The sequence below is a fragment of the Chenopodium album genome, chromosome 15, assembly GCF_948465745.1.
Source record: "Chenopodium album chromosome 15, dcCheAlbu1.1, whole genome shotgun sequence".
Classification (NCBI taxonomy): Eukaryota; Viridiplantae; Streptophyta; class Magnoliopsida; order Caryophyllales; family Amaranthaceae; genus Chenopodium; species Chenopodium album.
In genome coordinates this window covers 20093316-20110818 of record NC_137848.1, presented here as the reverse complement: position 1 = coordinate 20110818, position 17503 = coordinate 20093316, and the positions used below count along the sequence as shown (strand labels likewise).

At 45.9% G+C, this 17503-nt stretch overlaps 1 protein-coding gene and 1 long non-coding RNA gene across 3 annotated transcripts; both read left to right on the top strand.

The window, feature by feature from the left end:
- Positions 1-8704: 8704 nt before the first annotated feature.
- LOC145582059 (uncharacterized) lies at positions 8705-9874 on the top strand. Its single transcript, XR_014099739.1, has 2 exons — positions 8705-9217; positions 9583-9874. It is a non-coding gene; the product is annotated as an uncharacterized LOC145582059 (long non-coding RNA).
- Positions 9875-11278: 1404 nt separating this feature from the next.
- LOC145582058 (uncharacterized) lies at positions 11279-13007 on the top strand. 2 transcript variants are annotated; one of them, XM_081639091.1, is made up of 4 exons: positions 11279-11393; positions 11475-11778; positions 11920-12050; positions 12148-13007. In XM_081639091.1, the coding sequence occupies exons 1-4, from the start codon at positions 11286-11288 to the stop codon at positions 12841-12843; spliced, it is 1239 nt and encodes a 412-aa protein (XP_081495217.1). In that variant the 5' UTR covers positions 11279-11285; the 3' UTR covers positions 12844-13007. The 2 variants fall into 2 exon arrangements, with proteins under 2 accessions (XP_081495217.1, XP_081495216.1); XM_081639090.1 differs by having other exon boundaries at positions 11475-12050.
- The last annotated feature ends 4496 nt before the right edge of the window (positions 13008-17503 follow it).

Below are 17503 nucleotides of genomic sequence, written 5' to 3'. Positions count from 1 at the left end.
ATAATCTGTAAATAACGTAAAATAAAAGAGATTACGCACCAAAACTCTTGGAACGTATATACCTTGAGTATGAACATATGGGGGGAGTTATGGGGTTTTATATTTAACCATAACTTCTACTGGAGTACAGGACGCTGTACATTCCTTTTATTATTATTATGCGCAGGAATTCCGCTACCTATGTGTGGTTTTGATGCTGGCACGGTTAGCTCCCGTGTCAGTAACCTCAATTAACTTGGGAAAGGTAGAGTTGGAAACCCGTTCGATGCGTGATCAATGCTAAATAAATTATTTAGTGTCTTGTTGAAGAGTCTTGTTGGTTGTTGTGTGTGTTTGTAAACTGGTGCATTGAGGTAAGAGTGTGTTGATAGGTGAAAGCATGTTAGTGTGTTTAATTACGCTTATGTACTCAGCTTTGCTGATTGTGTGTGTTTGTGTGTTTTGGCCATGTCTTTATCTTGGTCCTATGATGACCCATTTTTAATGGAGAGTAGTGGAAACAAGTAGAGATAAGCTTTTCAGGTGGTGAAGCATATTCATGACGGGGCATGAGTGAAGAGCGTATTATGCTAGTTTCCATTAGTTTATGATGTGTTTTTATGCTTTGATTATTTATGGTATTATTTATATGAGGACTAACGCAAAGATTTGGATTTGTTTGGTTTTTAATAAGGGCTTTTAATGGTTCCAAGTTGTAGGTTGATTTTATTTGACTTCGTTTGACTTTAGTTTTAATTTTACTTTCGTTTTGTTGACTTTTGAGTTGACTCGTTTCGAATGGTTTTGATTTAAGTCTTTCACTGTGTGTCTTTGACAATTGCCTTAGATATTCCTAAATCGTATTTTAAGGAGTAAAATAGGTATTTTTAAAGGAAAGGAATTTCTAGGGTGTTACATATACGCCAGCATCTGGTCAAAGGCGGTATGTGTTAGTAGCGATCGACTACTTCACAAAGTGGGTTGAAGCTGAGGCCGTCCTGGGGATCAGGTGGACGGATGTGTCAACCTTCATTTGAAAGAATATAATCACTCGTTATGGAGTGCCACAGTATATGGTTTTCGACAATGGACCCTAGTTTGAAACGCGCCAACTCAAGGAATGGCTAAGTGACCAGGGCATCAGTCACTGTTTTGCCTCGGTCGGCCGTCCACAAGCCAATGGCCAGGTAGAGGCCTATAACAAGTTGATCCCCAACGACATCAAGCGTAAGCTTGAAAAAGCAGGCGGCCCCGTGGGCAGATGAGTTGGTTAATGTGTTATGGTCCATACGAACAACAACAAAAAAGTTCCACATGAGAGACCCAATTGAGATATTCGAGCCTACTCTCTGAGTAATGTTGTATGATGAATCGGCCAATTGGGAGGCCATGAAGACCGCCCTGGAATTCCTTCCAGAAGCCAGGGGCAATGCGGCGCTTAAACACAAAATATATCGTTAAGGATGACAAGGGCATACAATCGGCGAGTGTCAAAGCGTCCGCTGAAGATGGGGGATTTGGTTTTAAGGAAAATGGAAGCAATAGGCCGAGCCAATGAAGATGGAAAGCTAACCCCAAACTGGGAAGGGCCCTACCGAATCAGAGAAGAGGTGCAAGATGGTACTTACCGTCTCGAAGCCCTAGATGGTCGTCCTATTCCTCGAACGTGGAATACAGACAATCTGAAGAAATACTATGTTTGAAGCTTATCAGTTAGTTTTTGCATTTAAGTCTAAATGACCAACTAGTTTAACTAAGCTTTGATGGCCGAATGATGTAATTAAGTCGAATGGCCACCAACAATGTAAAAATTTTGACAAATATTAATGAAAGTCAAGCATTGTTGTTAAATCCTTTGTTTTTACTGTTTTGCATGTCTATATTTTTAAGCTAAATGCCAAATAAATTTAACAACAAGGTGGCTCACAGCTGGTTGGCCACCAAAAGATAAACACAACAGTCGCCTGAAAAGAGAAACCAGTGTTGCTCCAACATAGCAATTCAGTCTTCTCAAAAGGGGGCATGGAGTGTAGGCCGAGTAGAAACTCAATGAGAGCATAACAAAACAGATTGGCTCGGCCACACCTAATCGAACGATGATGCACCCTAACAAGGGCAATATGCATCAGCCGAGTGAAATGTTTAACAAGGGCTTCCCTAACAAAGCTGCTCGGCCATCAGCTTTTAATGAACGAGTAAGACTCTAATCAAGGGCCCCCCTAGTAAAGCTCTTCGGCCATCATCCTCGCACCGGCCTAGTAGAATGTTAAGCAAGGGCATCCTTAGCTAAATCACTCGGCCATAATCTATTTATACCAAAATAGGCCGACTACAAAGTGTAGTAATGGCATATTTTGTTCAGCCACTCGACCAACTAGCCGAAAAGGCCAGTCTAACCGTTCGGCCTCACCAGGTCGAACAAAATACCAAAGGGAAGTCAAAATTTTTCCTAAGGCATATGTTTCCTGTCTAGGACGAAGATTTTCCTAGGAGAACGAGCACAATAAATGGAAATTTACAAGTTGAGATAACACTTGGAATTTCTTGGGTCCGTCCGAGCGATAACTTCAACGGACGACTCAACCAAAGCCAGTAAAAAGACCGGATAACTTAAAGTTAATTTGGCGTTCATCTAGTCCAAGGGCAATCATTATATATGATTTGATTAACTTACTAGTAGTCATACCCTTTGTGGTATAACATCTACTAAGTTAATCAAACCACTCAGAAATTGGACTAGGCAAACGCCGAATAAAGGGGCATACCCCCAGTACTCGTACGAATAGCAGTAAGCATATAAAAAAGAAAATAATAATATACATAAAATTGCTAAGTATGAAAGTGCAGAAAACCCTCAGAAGGAGGAAAAATTAACATAAATTAAAAACCGCTTAGAAGGCGGCAAAATATCTTTACAAAGGCCGCTCAAAATAGGCAGTAATAAAAATTGTTATTCAACAAAAGCAGAAAAGAGATAGAAGACATAAAGCTTAAACAAGCTACAGAAGCCAGCTCCTCACTCGGCCGCCTCCTCATCACCACCGCCAGCATTGGCCGACCCATCGTCGGCATTAGCCGTATTATCAGTTTGGGGAGGTTCCTCATCCTCGGCCACCTTTTCCTCGTCGTCCTCCTCCTCTTCAGCGTCGCTGTTGGCAGGGGAAGGAGTCTCGACTAAGGGAGAAATGGGCCGCCCAACGGCCTCGCACTCTTCCTTCATATTGAGGTAGTCTAGCCTTCTAGTGAAACGCTCCAGATAGTAGCCCAACTCGCCCTTTCCACCATCATGGAAAAGGCATCTTCAAAATGATTCTTGAGGCGAGTAAGGGCCGACTGCTCGATTCGGACAACGTCAGCTGGAGGAATTGGCCTGGGAGCATTTAGCTGACTTTTCATCTCCTCTACTTCCTTCCTTAGGCGCTCAGCCTCTTGTTGCCCTCGTCCGCAGCCTGAAGAGCTGCATTCATGGCCTCCTTGTTGGCCTCCATCTTGGCCCTCATCTTCTCAGAGGCCTCGGCCGCCTCCTGCATGCTGGCCGCCAGAGCGACCGCCTCGTCCCTCTCCTTAGTGAGAGCCTCATTAGCCAGCCTTTCTTGCTTAAGAGCATCGCCGATTTTGACGAAGTCTTCAGTTTGTCTGGCTAACTTCTCGGACAGAGTATTCATGGCAGTTCGGTGGCGGATTTGCTCAAGAGCGAGCAAGCCGGTGTTCTCATCTTGCAGCTGAGTAAGGTCTTCCCAAGCCGACTAAAGCTTGCGCCTCTGCTTCGAACGCCAGTCTTGGAAGGCAAAGAGCCTAAGGAGAAGCTGCGGACGAACGCGAAGAGTTTAGTAAAAAGAAAAACCAACAAAGAAAATGGCTAAGTATTTGCTAAAAAGTTGTAAGTCTACATCAACACAGCTGTTGATCATTGGACCAAGGTGCCCATCATGGAGACCCCAGAATTTGTCATGAGTCTCAGCCGGGACGTCCTTTTGAATAGCATCCCGGACAGTCTTACGCTCGGCCCCAGTCAGAGAGGACCCAGAGAGACGAGTGTCCATATCCTCAGAATTTTCTACAAAATAAAGACAAGTTAGAATTCTGAATAAAAGATAAGTTAGAAGAGAAAAAGACGAAGATGTACGAGTACCTTATGAAAGATTAGGAAGTGCGGACGCCTTTCAGGAGTGGGCGTCGACTGAGGCTGATCATCTGCTTTGAGCGGAGACAACTGCTCTTCTTCAGCATGGGAACCCGTAGGCCGAGTTCCCAGATACTCAACATGCAGAGTTGAGTCTTGGCCGACCGTGTTGTCCAGGGATGACTCTCCCTCCCCGTCCTTTCAGACGGGCTCATTTCGGACCACCTCGGACGGGTGTGGCTCCAAAGGCTTGGAGTCCCCAGTAAGCGCTTGCTGGGGTTACTCTCCTTTAGGTTGCGCTGACGCAACCCGCGACCTTGTCCTGGCCTCCGGCGTCCCTGAGGGGTCTTAGACGCCGAAATTTTTTGAGACTTGGACGACCCCTCGTCCTTTGAAGCGGATGCCGACCACTCCCTCGCTGGCTTAGGGGTACCTGACTGAAAAACAAAAGGAAAACCTTAGTTAGATAACTCTTTCCGAGTAGGGTTGTAGGAAAGAACCTACAATTCAAATCCACTCGGCCAGGAGAGAAATGTGTGGAATGTCCGACCCAGAAAGAAAAGGATTGTCATCCAAATCTTAGCAGATCGGATGCAAAAAAAAAAAGACGGGAAAAATTTCTAAGGCAAAGGGATGAAGAAAGAAAGTGCTCCTACCCCCTTTGCCGCCTCGTACTGCTCCCTATCAGAAGCCGGTACCGCTCCATGTTGAACTCATTCATGTCCATCTCTCCCTTATGTACCGAGTCGAGCTGGGATGCAACTTCTTCTGTTAAGAGCAAAGAATTGAGAGTTAGAAAAAATTTCAAATAAAGATGAAAACAACAAGGCATGCTATAAAAGTCAACCTGGAGTATAATTTCGGAGCAGGCCGAACGAGGACATGAATATGGGATCCCTTAGCCAGATCACTAAAGGAACCCACCTTGGAATAACAGGTACTCAGCGACTCCCTCTAAATTCCCTCCTGACCGGGAAATAGTCAAGTTGGGCGACGTGGTCTGGATGAATTGGAGGGCGAGTCGGCCGGTGATCCCCTCGTCCAAGTTGAACATGGGAGGAGTTAAAGTTGTTCATCTTTTTGTTGAACTCCCTATCCCTCGTTCGGATGAGGTAGAACCTCTGCTTCCAGTCATGCCATTTAGATGGCTTGCGCAGAGACACCATGTATTCCGGCCGGGTGATCAAAAGGAACCACCCATCCGATTTAGCCTCCAGATTCACCATGTTGTTCATGGTGCAGAAGACTGGGAAGTTGGGGGTGAAGCCCATCCTTAGACAGGTCACCAAGTATCCAAAAATGTTGGCCCAGCTGTTCGGCACTAGCTGGACCAAAGCAATCTGATATTCGTCTAGCAGCTCCTGGACAAATGGGTGAAGGGGAAAGCGGAGGCCGACCTCCAAGGCCGCCCTATATACATTAAAGCCCCGACGGACTACCTTAGGGTCGTTAGAGGCGGCGACCGAGCCGAAGGTTCGAGGGGGACTTATCTGAAAGCCCTCCCCTAGCATGAGGAACTCCTTCCATTCCTCAAACCTATCATTGAGGTACGCCAAGGCAACGTCCCCAATCATGCAGCCGTAGGGGCTGCTAAAGTCATTCTCTCAGCCTCGACCTCGGAGTCTAGGTTTTCATCTCCCTGTTCGGCCGGCTGTGGTTCGGGAGTCCTTGCCACACCAAAGTCACAGGACAAAACTCTGTCCAACTCATCTGCCTTGGCAGAACTACCTCCGACCGAGCCCTGCCCCGGCTCGGCCAAAACCATTCTTTCAGGCACCAAGGGGGCCTTGCCCTTGTCATTCTTGCCACCCCCAGAACTGTGATTTCCAGATGGAGTGGTACGGGGGGGGGGGGGGGGTGGTCGGCTTGGCAATCACAATGCCGGTTCTAGGTCTAGCCGACTTGGTAGGTTGAGAAAAGGGAGGAGGTAGATTTCTCTCGGCAACCATAAAGAGCCTGGCTGATTTCGTTATTGTGCACGAGCGGCCGTAGAGGAGCGCGGCTGATTTCGGCTAGATTGAGCTGCTGCCGTTCGAGATAAAGAGCGGGGCAAAGAAGTTGGTAACTTGTCCGGTCCAAGGATCGAGTTAGCAAATAAAGCACGGGATGTATGCGGACTTCATCCAGAAGTAGAGGTGCCCAGTTGATTCTGGCGCTCCTCAAAAGAGGTGGTCACTTTGATCATCGAGCATTCACTACCATCAATAGTAGTGGTGGTATTTGTGTTCGTGTTTGAGGTTGTGGTCTCCACGTCCACATTATTCGGATCATAGGAGGCCAGGGGTTGGATTAGACCGCCATCCGGATTTCTTGCAGCAAGAAGGTCGTGCGTTTGCCTCATATGCAGCATGTTTGGCTGTAGGGACACAGAAGAATAGGTGGGGTGAGTTCGTACGCACTAGAAATGGACCCACTCCATAAAGACGAGGACTCGTCCCCGTCCACTCTAGATTCCTCAGTCCCAGGCGAACATACGACCTCATGAGGAGAAACGGACGAGGATGAGTGTTGATCCAGGATGTTTACAAAAATTAAGCAGAAATAAAAAAGGAAATCAAGAAGGAAAAGGAGAGTATTCGGTTACCTTCGTCCGAGTAGAAAGTTGGAAGACTTTGAAGTTCATAGATGAAAAGTTGGCCGGAAAACTCAACTGCTTGGCCATAAAACTCAACTGCTTGGTCGGAAAACTCGAGTGCACGGCTGAGCTCTTGAAGATTCAAAGCAAAAGGTAACTTTCCCTCTCTAGAAGCTCTGACTTCTCTCTAGAAAGCTGAAAATGCAAAGTAAATAAATGAGGTCAAACCCTTGCTATTTATAGGCAAAATTTAAGGGGGCAAAATGGTAAAAACCTTATTCTCGCCTAAAGATTGTTAATCGGTTAACATTCAAAACAATTTAACCTAGAAGTCAAACGGTTAAAATTGCTTTTGACGGAATCCGCACAGATGCCAAGGCATTAGGGACGGAATTCGAACGGGCGTCATAATTGTCCGTCAAATTCAACATCTGCCTCGGAAGTTGAACTATTCTCTTAGAAAAATGGAGAACAGCTGGTTGCCAACCTAAAGCCATTCGGCCCATTCTGTTTTGGGTGTTTTTGTCCCTTGGGAGAGTTACAACTCGAAGACTGGTCCTGCTAGCTTCTGTACCTGCAAAATCAACGAAGACACCGGTTGGGTGGTGCTCCGCCTCCAACGCTCAAGTTAGTAACTTGAAGGAGAGTAAAAAGCGCGGAATTTAAGGTGGGGATCTGCTTGGATTCTAAGCTCAGGAGTTCTCTGATGAGAGAGAAAGTAGGGTGTAATAAATGATTGTGAATTTTTCAATGTCCCCCATTTTTGGGGAATATCTCCCTATTTATAGGGTCCTTGGGAAAAGTGCCCCTTCCTAGGTTATTTTAACCTAGGACTGATGGGCTGCGCCGCCTAATAGCGGATTTTTTTGGGAATTGGGCCCTTGAAGGCCGCAACTCTAAGGGAGTATCTGGAGAGGCCACGTGTCAGCTGGGGATTGGTCAAGGGTGACCTGCTAGCCTCTGACACGTGGCACCTCCTCATTGGTCCACTTGTCATGGGTGAAAATACCCCAAACATTTGCCCCTCACAGGTGGCACGTGGCAGGCCACGTGGTGCCTGTGACACGTGTCAACCCATGAAGGGTGAACAGTGAAAACGATTATTTTTTTACAGTGATGACGGGGATTCGTGCCGTTTCACCCCTATAAATAGGGATTTACCCCCCCCCCCCTCTCCTCTTCACTTTTACAAATCTTGACTTTTCTAGAGAGAGAAAGAGAGTTTTATAGAGAGAGGTGCTCTGATCCCGGTTGCGTTTAAGCCAACTCAAGATTTCCGTGTGCTCTTTCGAAGTCACCCGGTCACCGGTTGCTTTTGCTGTTTTCAGATTTTAAGAACCCAAAGCAAGGTAACTATCCGTTTCCTTCTTTAAGTTTCCTTCTTTTTCTTTTTCTTAAGCCTGTATACATCGAATTCCGGCTGTATACATTAATTTTTCAAAAATAAAATGAACTCTCCATTTGCACACACGGCACTGCCTAGGACGCTCAGCCGGTCACCAAGGACGGCTGAGTCTAGAACCGGGGGTGCCTTGTCTGGAGTTTCTGGAGTGCTTTGCTCATCTCCGGCTTCTTCCCTCTCTGTGTCTATGCAGGACACAATGGCTAGAACTAAGCAGACGGCTACCAAGCCCAGCAGGCGGCGCACTAGGGAAGTGCCCGCAAGTGAAGTTGTGAGGGAGGAAGACTACGAGGCGGCTGAGCAAAGTAACTCAGCTAAGGACACCCAGTCTACTTCCAGCAACAGCGACTCAAGGCACTACTACAAAAAGTGGCAAAAGAACCCCCTTTGAAAGACCCGTTGTACAATTTAACAGGTCTGTTTTATAAAAAGACCCTACCTTTCATGTAACGGGTCTGTAATATTAGGCGCCAACATTTTTTTGTGGTGTGAAATTAGAAGGTAATGTAAAAGACCCGTTATTATTCACAATGGATCTCTTAGGCAGAGACCTGTTGTTAGATACAATGGGTCTCTTACATCACCTCGTGAAATAACCAAGTTAAAGTAATAGAAAAAAATGATGAAATAACTTTTTACATAATTCCCCCGCCTCTTATTTTCCATTCTCTCCCAAGTCACAAGTCCTATCCTTCTCTCTCCCCGAAATTAACCCCATAGATCTAAAGTTTCACATACCCCATAGTCTCGTACTCACTAACGCTACTCTAGCTTCCTTCCTTCATCCACTCAATTATTTTCTATTCTCTTATCTCTTAGATTTCATCTATTTCCACTATTATTTTTTGTAAATTATTAACCCAAAAAGATGGAGCAATCACCCCTCCCCGAGCTTGCAATTTGGTAATGGATTTACAGTAAGATTTGCACTTTGGTAATGGATTTCATCTATTTCCACTATTATTTTTTTGTAAATTATTAACCCAAAAAAATCGTTAGCTTCTTGCTTTCGTTTGCGCTTTCTGCCGACGCATGTGGGTGGTGTTGCTGGCTCGTATATCAGCTTGTCCTTGTTGTTACCGTCGGGTCTGCGGTTGAGATCGTTGTGTTTTGATGAGAAGAGTTTGTAAAAGGCAAGGTAACCTTATTAGCTTCGATAACCTCAATCAATCTGAAGTAAAATTATACTTCCTATGCTATTAGAGTTTATATGTGACATGAAGTTAATTGGGTTTTCATGTTTTGAAATTATTTAGCTTGAATTTTGGATATTTAATGAGTACCCATTTCCAATTCAATCTTTGTTTCATGTCAGTATTTATTTATCGTTCCTTATTTTTTTTTCGGTTCGATCAATTTCTTCTAATCAGAACTCTTTTTTTTTTAGTTAAATTAGGACTTACTGTTTAGATCTATTGTTTAGGTTTTGTTCTTGATTTTGTACTCCAAATTATGCTTGGGTTTAATTCCTTTTTAATTTATTCTAATTTTTTTTGTGTTCAGTTTGTTCTCCAGTTCATGACAATTCCAGTAATTGAAATGAATTGGGTGGAGATGGTGACTTGGTGAACAAAAGTCCGATTATGAAAAGATGATTGTATGCGGTTTTGTTCAGCTACTACGCTTTCCATCATAATTGGCAAGTTAATTGCAGTACTATTTTGGTAGTGTTCTTGAATGATAAGTGTGTTTGTATAACTTGTTCAACTAAAGAGGTTTAATTTTATGTTTTGGTAATCGACTAATTGTAGTTGTAAAATTCTATAATATTAATATTATTTTATTTTATCTTGAATTGTACTATTGTAATTCAAATTTTAAAATTTCAGCAATTGGAATGGAGGGTAAAAATTAAAACTTTCAAAATTCAAATAAATATTACACTAAATTTTTTTTTAATTTTTTTTTTTTTTTTGAAAATAAAAGGATCAAACAGACCCGTTATTTAATATAACAGGTCTATTTCACTCCCCTCAAAAAGACCCCATGGCACAAGTAACAGGTCTTTTTCCCTTTTAATCTAACAATTAAACACCATGCCTAACAGACCGCCTAACACTATTAACAGGTTTGTTTGTTTTTTAAAATAGACCCCCCTAAACAAAGGGGTCTCTTTATCAAACAGACCCCTGAGATAGAGACCCGTTCAAGATGGGTTTCTTAAGCCAATTTGGACGGGTCTGTTAGCCTATTTTTGTAGTAGTGAGGGGAGACGGTGAGGAAACCGCCTCCTCTCCAGACCAAAGTAACTCAGCTGAAGAAGCGGCTGAGGAGCAGGAAGGATCCGGGGCGGAGGGAGAGAACCTTGCTGAGGCTTATCGCCAAACAGCAAAGAAAGAAGCAAACCCGGATCCTGCTAAGACCCGGATGAAGCCTGGGGACAGGGCCCTTCTTGAAAGTGGCTTTGAGGCTTTCAAACAACAACACCCCTTTGGGGAAGACTGGGACATCATTGTCCCTCCGGCTGATGCTGTTTTAGCCTGGGGGGATGACATTGACAATGCAGACAATTACTTTGTCTGCTATGAGGCGGTAATAGAAGCCAGCCTCCGCTTTCCCCTTCACAGAGGCATCCGGAAGATCCTGAAGGGATATGACTTGGGAGTGTGGCAATTAACGCCTAACTCTTGGGTCAATATCCTGAGCTATATCGCCGCCTGCGAGCTCCAGGACATTGAGCCCAGCTTCATCGCCTTCGCCCATATGCACTACCTCAAGAGTGCCCCAGGCGGATATGGAGCGTGGTACACTATTTCCACGCTCCCGGAATATTTGATGACCTTGGACAAAGTGTCCAAGTGGGGAGGTTGGAAAGATAAATGGTACTTGGTGTCCTCCCCTCAAGTGAGGATAAACAAGATTCTCCGGCGCTACAACAAAGAGCCGGCTTTGGTGGGCCAGATGTGCGTACGCCCAGCCCTTACTGTCAAAGCCCGGGAGCAAATAATAGAGCCGGATTTTTTCAAGACAACAACTGAGCCCTTGGGGGATGGGACTCACATAGTTGTTCGAAGAAACTGGATCCCCCACCCAAATTTCTTTGCGGATGAGAGATTCTTGTCCGCCTGAGGGTTGAGCCCTATGTTTCCAAAGGGTAGATACACTCACCCACCCGGCGGTCTTCCGTCTGCAATTTAAATTTCATTGCTTTGAACTTTTTCTTGCTCTTAACTCTTTTATGTTTTTCTACAGAGGAAGCAAGGAAAATGGTCGATCCGGCTAAGACCCCTCAAAAATCTGCGGCTCAGCTCCGCAAAGAAACCATCTTGGCCAAGAAGGCCACCATTGAGGCCAAGGAGGCCATAAAAGGAGGGGTAAGATAACTCCAACTTCCCTTGAAATTTTCCAAATTCTTTTGATTCCGGATGACTTATGGTTTCCTTGTGTTTTTGCAGGCTTCAACTGGCATCCTCCCCCGTTCTATGACAAAGGTCTTAAAAAGACCTGGGGATGAGAACCTTCAAAAACCGGCTGCTAAAACCGGGAGGAAGGCAACCCCAACGGCCTCTGGCGTTAACGCCAAAGGTTTCCCTACAACCGGGGGAAAGGGCCCCGAAGCCATGGCAACTCTGAGTGAAAACTTAGAGAAGTCAAAGAAAAAGCCGGATGCTCATGAAGCATCGAAGGATGGCGAGCCATCCAAGGCTGTAGGTGGTGCTGCAGCCGCAGGGGAGGAGCCGGCGAGGGTAGAATCCAAAGGTAAGATTGAAATTCCTTGGCTGCTTGACTTTATGCGCGTCAAGACTATGACTGACCCTTCCGGGGGTTCTGTGAGTAGCCGGCAAAGAATGAATGCCAAATACGCTGCTAGCCTCTCACCAAGTCCTTCTTATGCTGTAGATGCTACTTCTGCCCCGGACCTGGCGGGGTTTGGCAAACGGATGGTGAGAACTCTCACTCAGTCGGAGAAGAACTCCATACCCAACCGCCACGAGGTCGACTTCGACCAGATTCTGGGGCAGCTGGCGGAGGTAAGTGAAACTTGCCCCTTATCTTTGTCATTTCTTTTCATTTCATTTTGTCTTTCAATTTTGCTAAGTGTTTAGTTTCCCGGATGACCTTGCTCAGGTTATGGTCCGGGTGGATGGGCTCCGGTTGCCTTTCCGGAAGAAGCAAGAAGAGGTAACTGATGCCAAGAGAAGGGCTCAAGCCAATCTCAACTCTGCTGAATATGCCTATATAAATTTTGATGTTGAGATTAAAGCCCTCGAGTTGAAACAGGAGGAGCTGGTCAGGACTTTGACGGCTGCTAATGATGAAGCCAACAACAAGATCAGCGACTTGGAGCTTCAGCTGAAAACTGCCGGCTCCAACCTCAAGGCCTTGGAGGGGGCTGATCAAGAGAACACTGCCCTAAGGGAAGACAAGTCCCGGCTGACTGCTGAGCTTGCCACTCTGAAGGGCAAGCATGGTGAGGAGCTCAAAGCTGAGCAGGCCCGGCTCATCAAAGAGAATGAGCGGGACAATGAGATCCGCCTCCGATACGCTTGGGGACTTCTCTATCCTGAAGTAGACTTTGAAGTCTACAAGCTGAGGTACAACTACACCACTGAGGTGTACGATGCGAAGGTTCTCCAGGATCCTGCTCCGGCTCGCTTCAAGGAATGGGCCCTGGAAATTGGTGCTGAGGTTTCGGACACAGAGGAGCCGGAACTGGACGAGATTATAAAGGAAGTGAACAAGGAAAGCCAGCCTGAAGAGGTTGTGGTTCCGGATGATGTTCCTTCAACGACTCCAGCCCAGCCGGAACAGCCAGAAGCGTAGCTCCCCTCCTTCTCTACGGCAGTATGCCAACCTTTTGCTTTTTCGGCCTGTGCGCCGAGTAATTATGTAACTTTATTTTTTTTTCTTTGTCTCTGTATTCCGGATATGGATCCGGTTAACAATTATTCCTGGCCTTGAGCCAGTTTATTTAATGGAGTACACTAACCCAGTCGGTTTTCTTATACTTGCATAATTTTTCAATTTTTTAATTTCTTCACTTTTGCATATATACTCAATATATATACTTGTGGATTTGCCTATCTTATGAAAAGCATGCGGCAGATTCGAATCCGGTTGTCCTTGCCCCTGGGCGGCTGTGTGGTTGGTTTAACCTAAGAAAGGATTGATTGCCTTGGAAACTTCTCATACTGTTAAAGAGTATGGGATGTTTGTAAGGCAATCAATCACAATAGTGATTGCCCCAAACCAAGTACACAGCCGGACAAATGACAGACATACAACCTCTGCCCCAGTCGGTATCAAACCGCCTGGGTATTCTTTATAGCCATTACGCAAAAAAAAGGGTTTGCCCTAAAAGTGCGCAACTTGGAGAAAATTTAACTAAGTAAAAACTTATGATGGTACTCCGGCTGATACTGGTAGGCAGCCGGAGCATTTACAACCTAATATTACTTAGTAGAAATAACACGGTCAGACAGCTATGAGTTGGCTGTTTTAACCACTCAATCTTTGCCGCCTGCATGGGTATGTAGAACAAGCAAGGTGGCTGTTCTCTGCGACGATTGCACCCGGAGGGGTGTCGCCGGACGCCTATGTCCATATTGGAATAGACGAATTTGTGAAAATGGACAACCATCTGGCCCTTGGCCTCAGGTCTTGTTGTAGACCGGCTGATAGCCACTAAACGGTTTTGTGCTTAGCTTAAGAATCCGGCTGTTGCCTCTTGTCATTATGGACTTTTGATTTCATATACTAAGTATCAAACTTAGTTATCTGGCCATTGGCCTCAAGTTATTCACATATTACATTTGCTACTGAACTTTTCAACATTAGTATGGGTAAGCCCAGACGGATAAAAAAGACAATAAATGAAACAAAAGCATCTCTCATTAATACTTCTTGTTACAAAAAATTTTACAATACTCAGAAGTAGTACTTTTTTAAGTTGTCTACATTCCAAGTTCTAGGCAGGCGTCTACCGTCTGGGGTTTCCAGGCGGTATGTGCCATCCCTAACTTCTTCATAGATCCGGTAGGGGCCTTCCAAATTAGGAGTTATCTTTCCAAGCTCATTGGCCTTACCGGTTGCCTCCATTTTCCGTAACACAAAATCGTCCACTTTCAAAGGACGTTTGTGCACTCTTTTGTTGTAGGCTCGCGTCATTCTCAAACGGTATATCTCATGTCGCAGGGCAGCATTGCCCCTGCGTTCCGGGAGGGAGTCCAATGCCAGCCGCATGGCGTCCCAATTTGCCTCTTCATCATAGAGCATCACTCTGAGCGTAGGCTCATAGTGTTCAATGGGTAAAACGGCTTCAGCCCCGTATACCATGAGAAACGGGGTTTCTCCGGTTGACCCCTTGGCAGTTGTCCGGATGGCCCAAAGAACATGAATTAATTCTTCAGCCCAAAGACCACCGGCTCTTTCAATTTTCTTTTTAATGCCGTCTGAGATGAGTTTGTTGAATGCCTCAACCTGACCATTTGCTTGAGGACGGCCGACTGAGGCAAAGTAACTTGAGATACCCTGATCTCCTAACCAAATCTTGAGCTGAGGTGTCTCAAACTGAGGGCCGTTGTCAAATACCATAGACATAGGTACCCCAAACCGGGTGATAATATTCTTCCATATGAAAGAGATGACATCCTTTGTCTTGATATTCTTGACTGCCTCTGCCTCCACCTCCACCCAATTGGTGAAGTAATCCACAGCCACCAAAATATAGTGCTTCCCGCCTGGAGCAGGCGTATAAGGACCCAATATGTCCATGCCCCACTTAGCAAACGGGACTGGGCTGTGGATTGCCGTCAGATCAGTAGCCGGGCGATGTATTAGCTTGCCAAACCTCTGGCATTTATCACATTTCTTCACAAATTCCTTGGCGTCTGCCTCAAGGGTAGGCCAAAAATAATGCTGCCTGACTCTGACGGCTAGGGACTTGCCGCCTATGTGGGAGGCGCAAAATCCCGCATGCAGCTCTTCGAGTACCTCTTTCCCCTTTTTTGGGGTAACACATTTCAACAAGGGCTTGAGAAATCCAGCCTTGAAGAGTTCTCCGTTCCTCAACTCGAAGTTTGCTGCTCTCTTTTTCATGACGGCTGCTTCCTAAGGTGAATCAGGGAGCGTGCCGTCTGCAAGATACGCCCGGATGCCATCCATCCAAGTAGAACTTCGATCCAGAATTCCAATGGGCTCTTCATAAATACTTCTTTTTTCAAGAACTTCCCAAAAGACTGACCGAGGCGTATCATGGCAGGCGGATGATGCCAATTTTGACAGTGCATCCGCCGGGTGGTTATCTGACCGGGGCACTTGATTCAATCTGAATTCCTCAAGGGTCCCGGCCTCATCTTTGACAGCCTGAAGATATTTGATCATTGCCGGATGGGTCGCTTCATAAGTGCCCTCATACTGGCTAACAACCAACTGAGAATCAAAATGGGCGTCAATCTTTGTTGCCCCTGCTGCCTTACACATGCGGATTCCGGCTAGCAGGGCTTCATACTCCGCCTCGTTATTCGAGGCCTGAAACTTGAACCGTAGTGCATACTCATATCTATCTCCTTCTGGAGATTCACAAACAATGCCTGCACCACAGCCGTTCTTTGTAAAGCTCCCATCTACATACACCTTCCAAACCTGATCAAAATTATCCGGGAGGACCGGACGGGTCATTTCAACAATGAAGTCGACAAACGCCTGACCTTTCACTGCTTTCCTTGGTTCGTAAGAGATTTCAAGACTTTGCATTTCAATAGCCCATTTCAACATCCTGCCGGATGATTCCAGAGTGGACATCGGCAGCTTGACGGGCTGGTCGGTGTAGATTACCACCGGATGTGCCAGAAAGTATGGCTTCAACTTTTTGAAGGCCATATATAGAGCCAGAAATTTTTCCACCATGGGGTACCGGAGTTCAGCATTTTTTAACACATGGCTTATGAAATATACCGGGAGCTGCGTACCGTCTCGTTCAGCAAGGAGAACGACACTGAGAGCATGGTCTGAGACGGCTAGGTACATGTACAACTTCTCTCTTGGCAAAGGACTAACAAGCCTTGGCAAAGAGTGCAAGTGTTCTTTCAATTTTTGGAATGTCGCCTCAGCATCATCCCCCCATTCAAATCTAGTCTTCTTCCTGATTGCTTGGAAGAAGTAAAGGCATTTGTCACCTGACCGGCTGAGGAACCTCCCCAAGGCGGTCAGGCAACCGGTGAGTCTCTGAACTTCCTTGACAGTGCGGGGTGACTTCATGTCAATTACCACCTATATCTTCTCAGGGTTAGCCTCTATCCCCCTTTGATCAATCAGGAATCCGAGAAACTTCCCAGACTCAACACCAAAGACGCATTTCTTAGGATTTAACATAACCTTATGCCGCCTGAGTGTGGTGAAGGTTTCTCGGAGATCAGCAAGGTGATCCGCCTGCTGCTTGGATTTGACTATCATGTCATCAATGTACGCCTCTACATTCCTCCCAATTTGATTAATGAAGACTGTATTTATCATCCGTTGGAACGTAGCCGGCGCATTCTTCAAGCCAAACGGCATCACAGTATAACAGAATAACCCCTGATCAGTGACGAAGGCCGTCTTTTCTTGATCTTTTTTCCACAGAGGTATCTGATGGAAGCCGGAATAGGCATCCATAAAACTCATCAAGGCATGGCCGGTTGTTAAATCGACCAGGCTGTCAATTTTTGGAAGTGGATAACTATCCTTTGGGCATGCCTTGTTGAGATCTGTGTAATCTACACACATCCGCCAAGTATCATTCGGCTTCTTTACAAGCACAACGTTTGCCACCCAGTCGGGGAAATTACAAGGCCGAATGAACCTGGCATCTAACAGCTTTTTTACTTCGGCAGCTGCCGCCTGACTTCTTTCCTCACCGTGGTTTCTCTTCTTTTGCCGGATGGGCTTCATTTTTGGATCCACGGCGAGCTTGTGGACAGCGAGGTCCGGGCTGATGCCTGGCATCTCTTCCACTTCAAAGGCAAACACATCTTTGAATTCTTTCAGCAGAAGGTGCAAGTCTGCACCCAGAACAGCATTAGCAACCGTCCCAACCTTAACAGTTCGCTCTGGACGGCTGTCCTCCAAAACAAGATCAATACTTTCACCAGCCGGTTGGGGACGGAGCTCCTCTGACCGTTCACCGGTCAGTGATTGCTATTTCCTTTCTTTCTTCACCACCACCAGCTCTGCAGCTTTTCTCTTTTTTCCGGCTGCTGGTGGAGGTGAAGGAGCATCCTTGACGTTGTCAAGGTCTATTGGTTCCTTCCCTTGGCCGTCTGCGGCCACAGTATCTTTGACGGCTGAGAGGTAACACTCCTTGGCCGTCTTCTGATCCCGGTTCAGGGAACCAACAGAACCATCATCCCTCTCATACTTGATGAGCATGAGAGAAGGGATGATTACAGCCTTGGCTTCGTTGAGGGTTGGCCTCCCAAGAATGATGTTGTAGGCAGTCAACTCC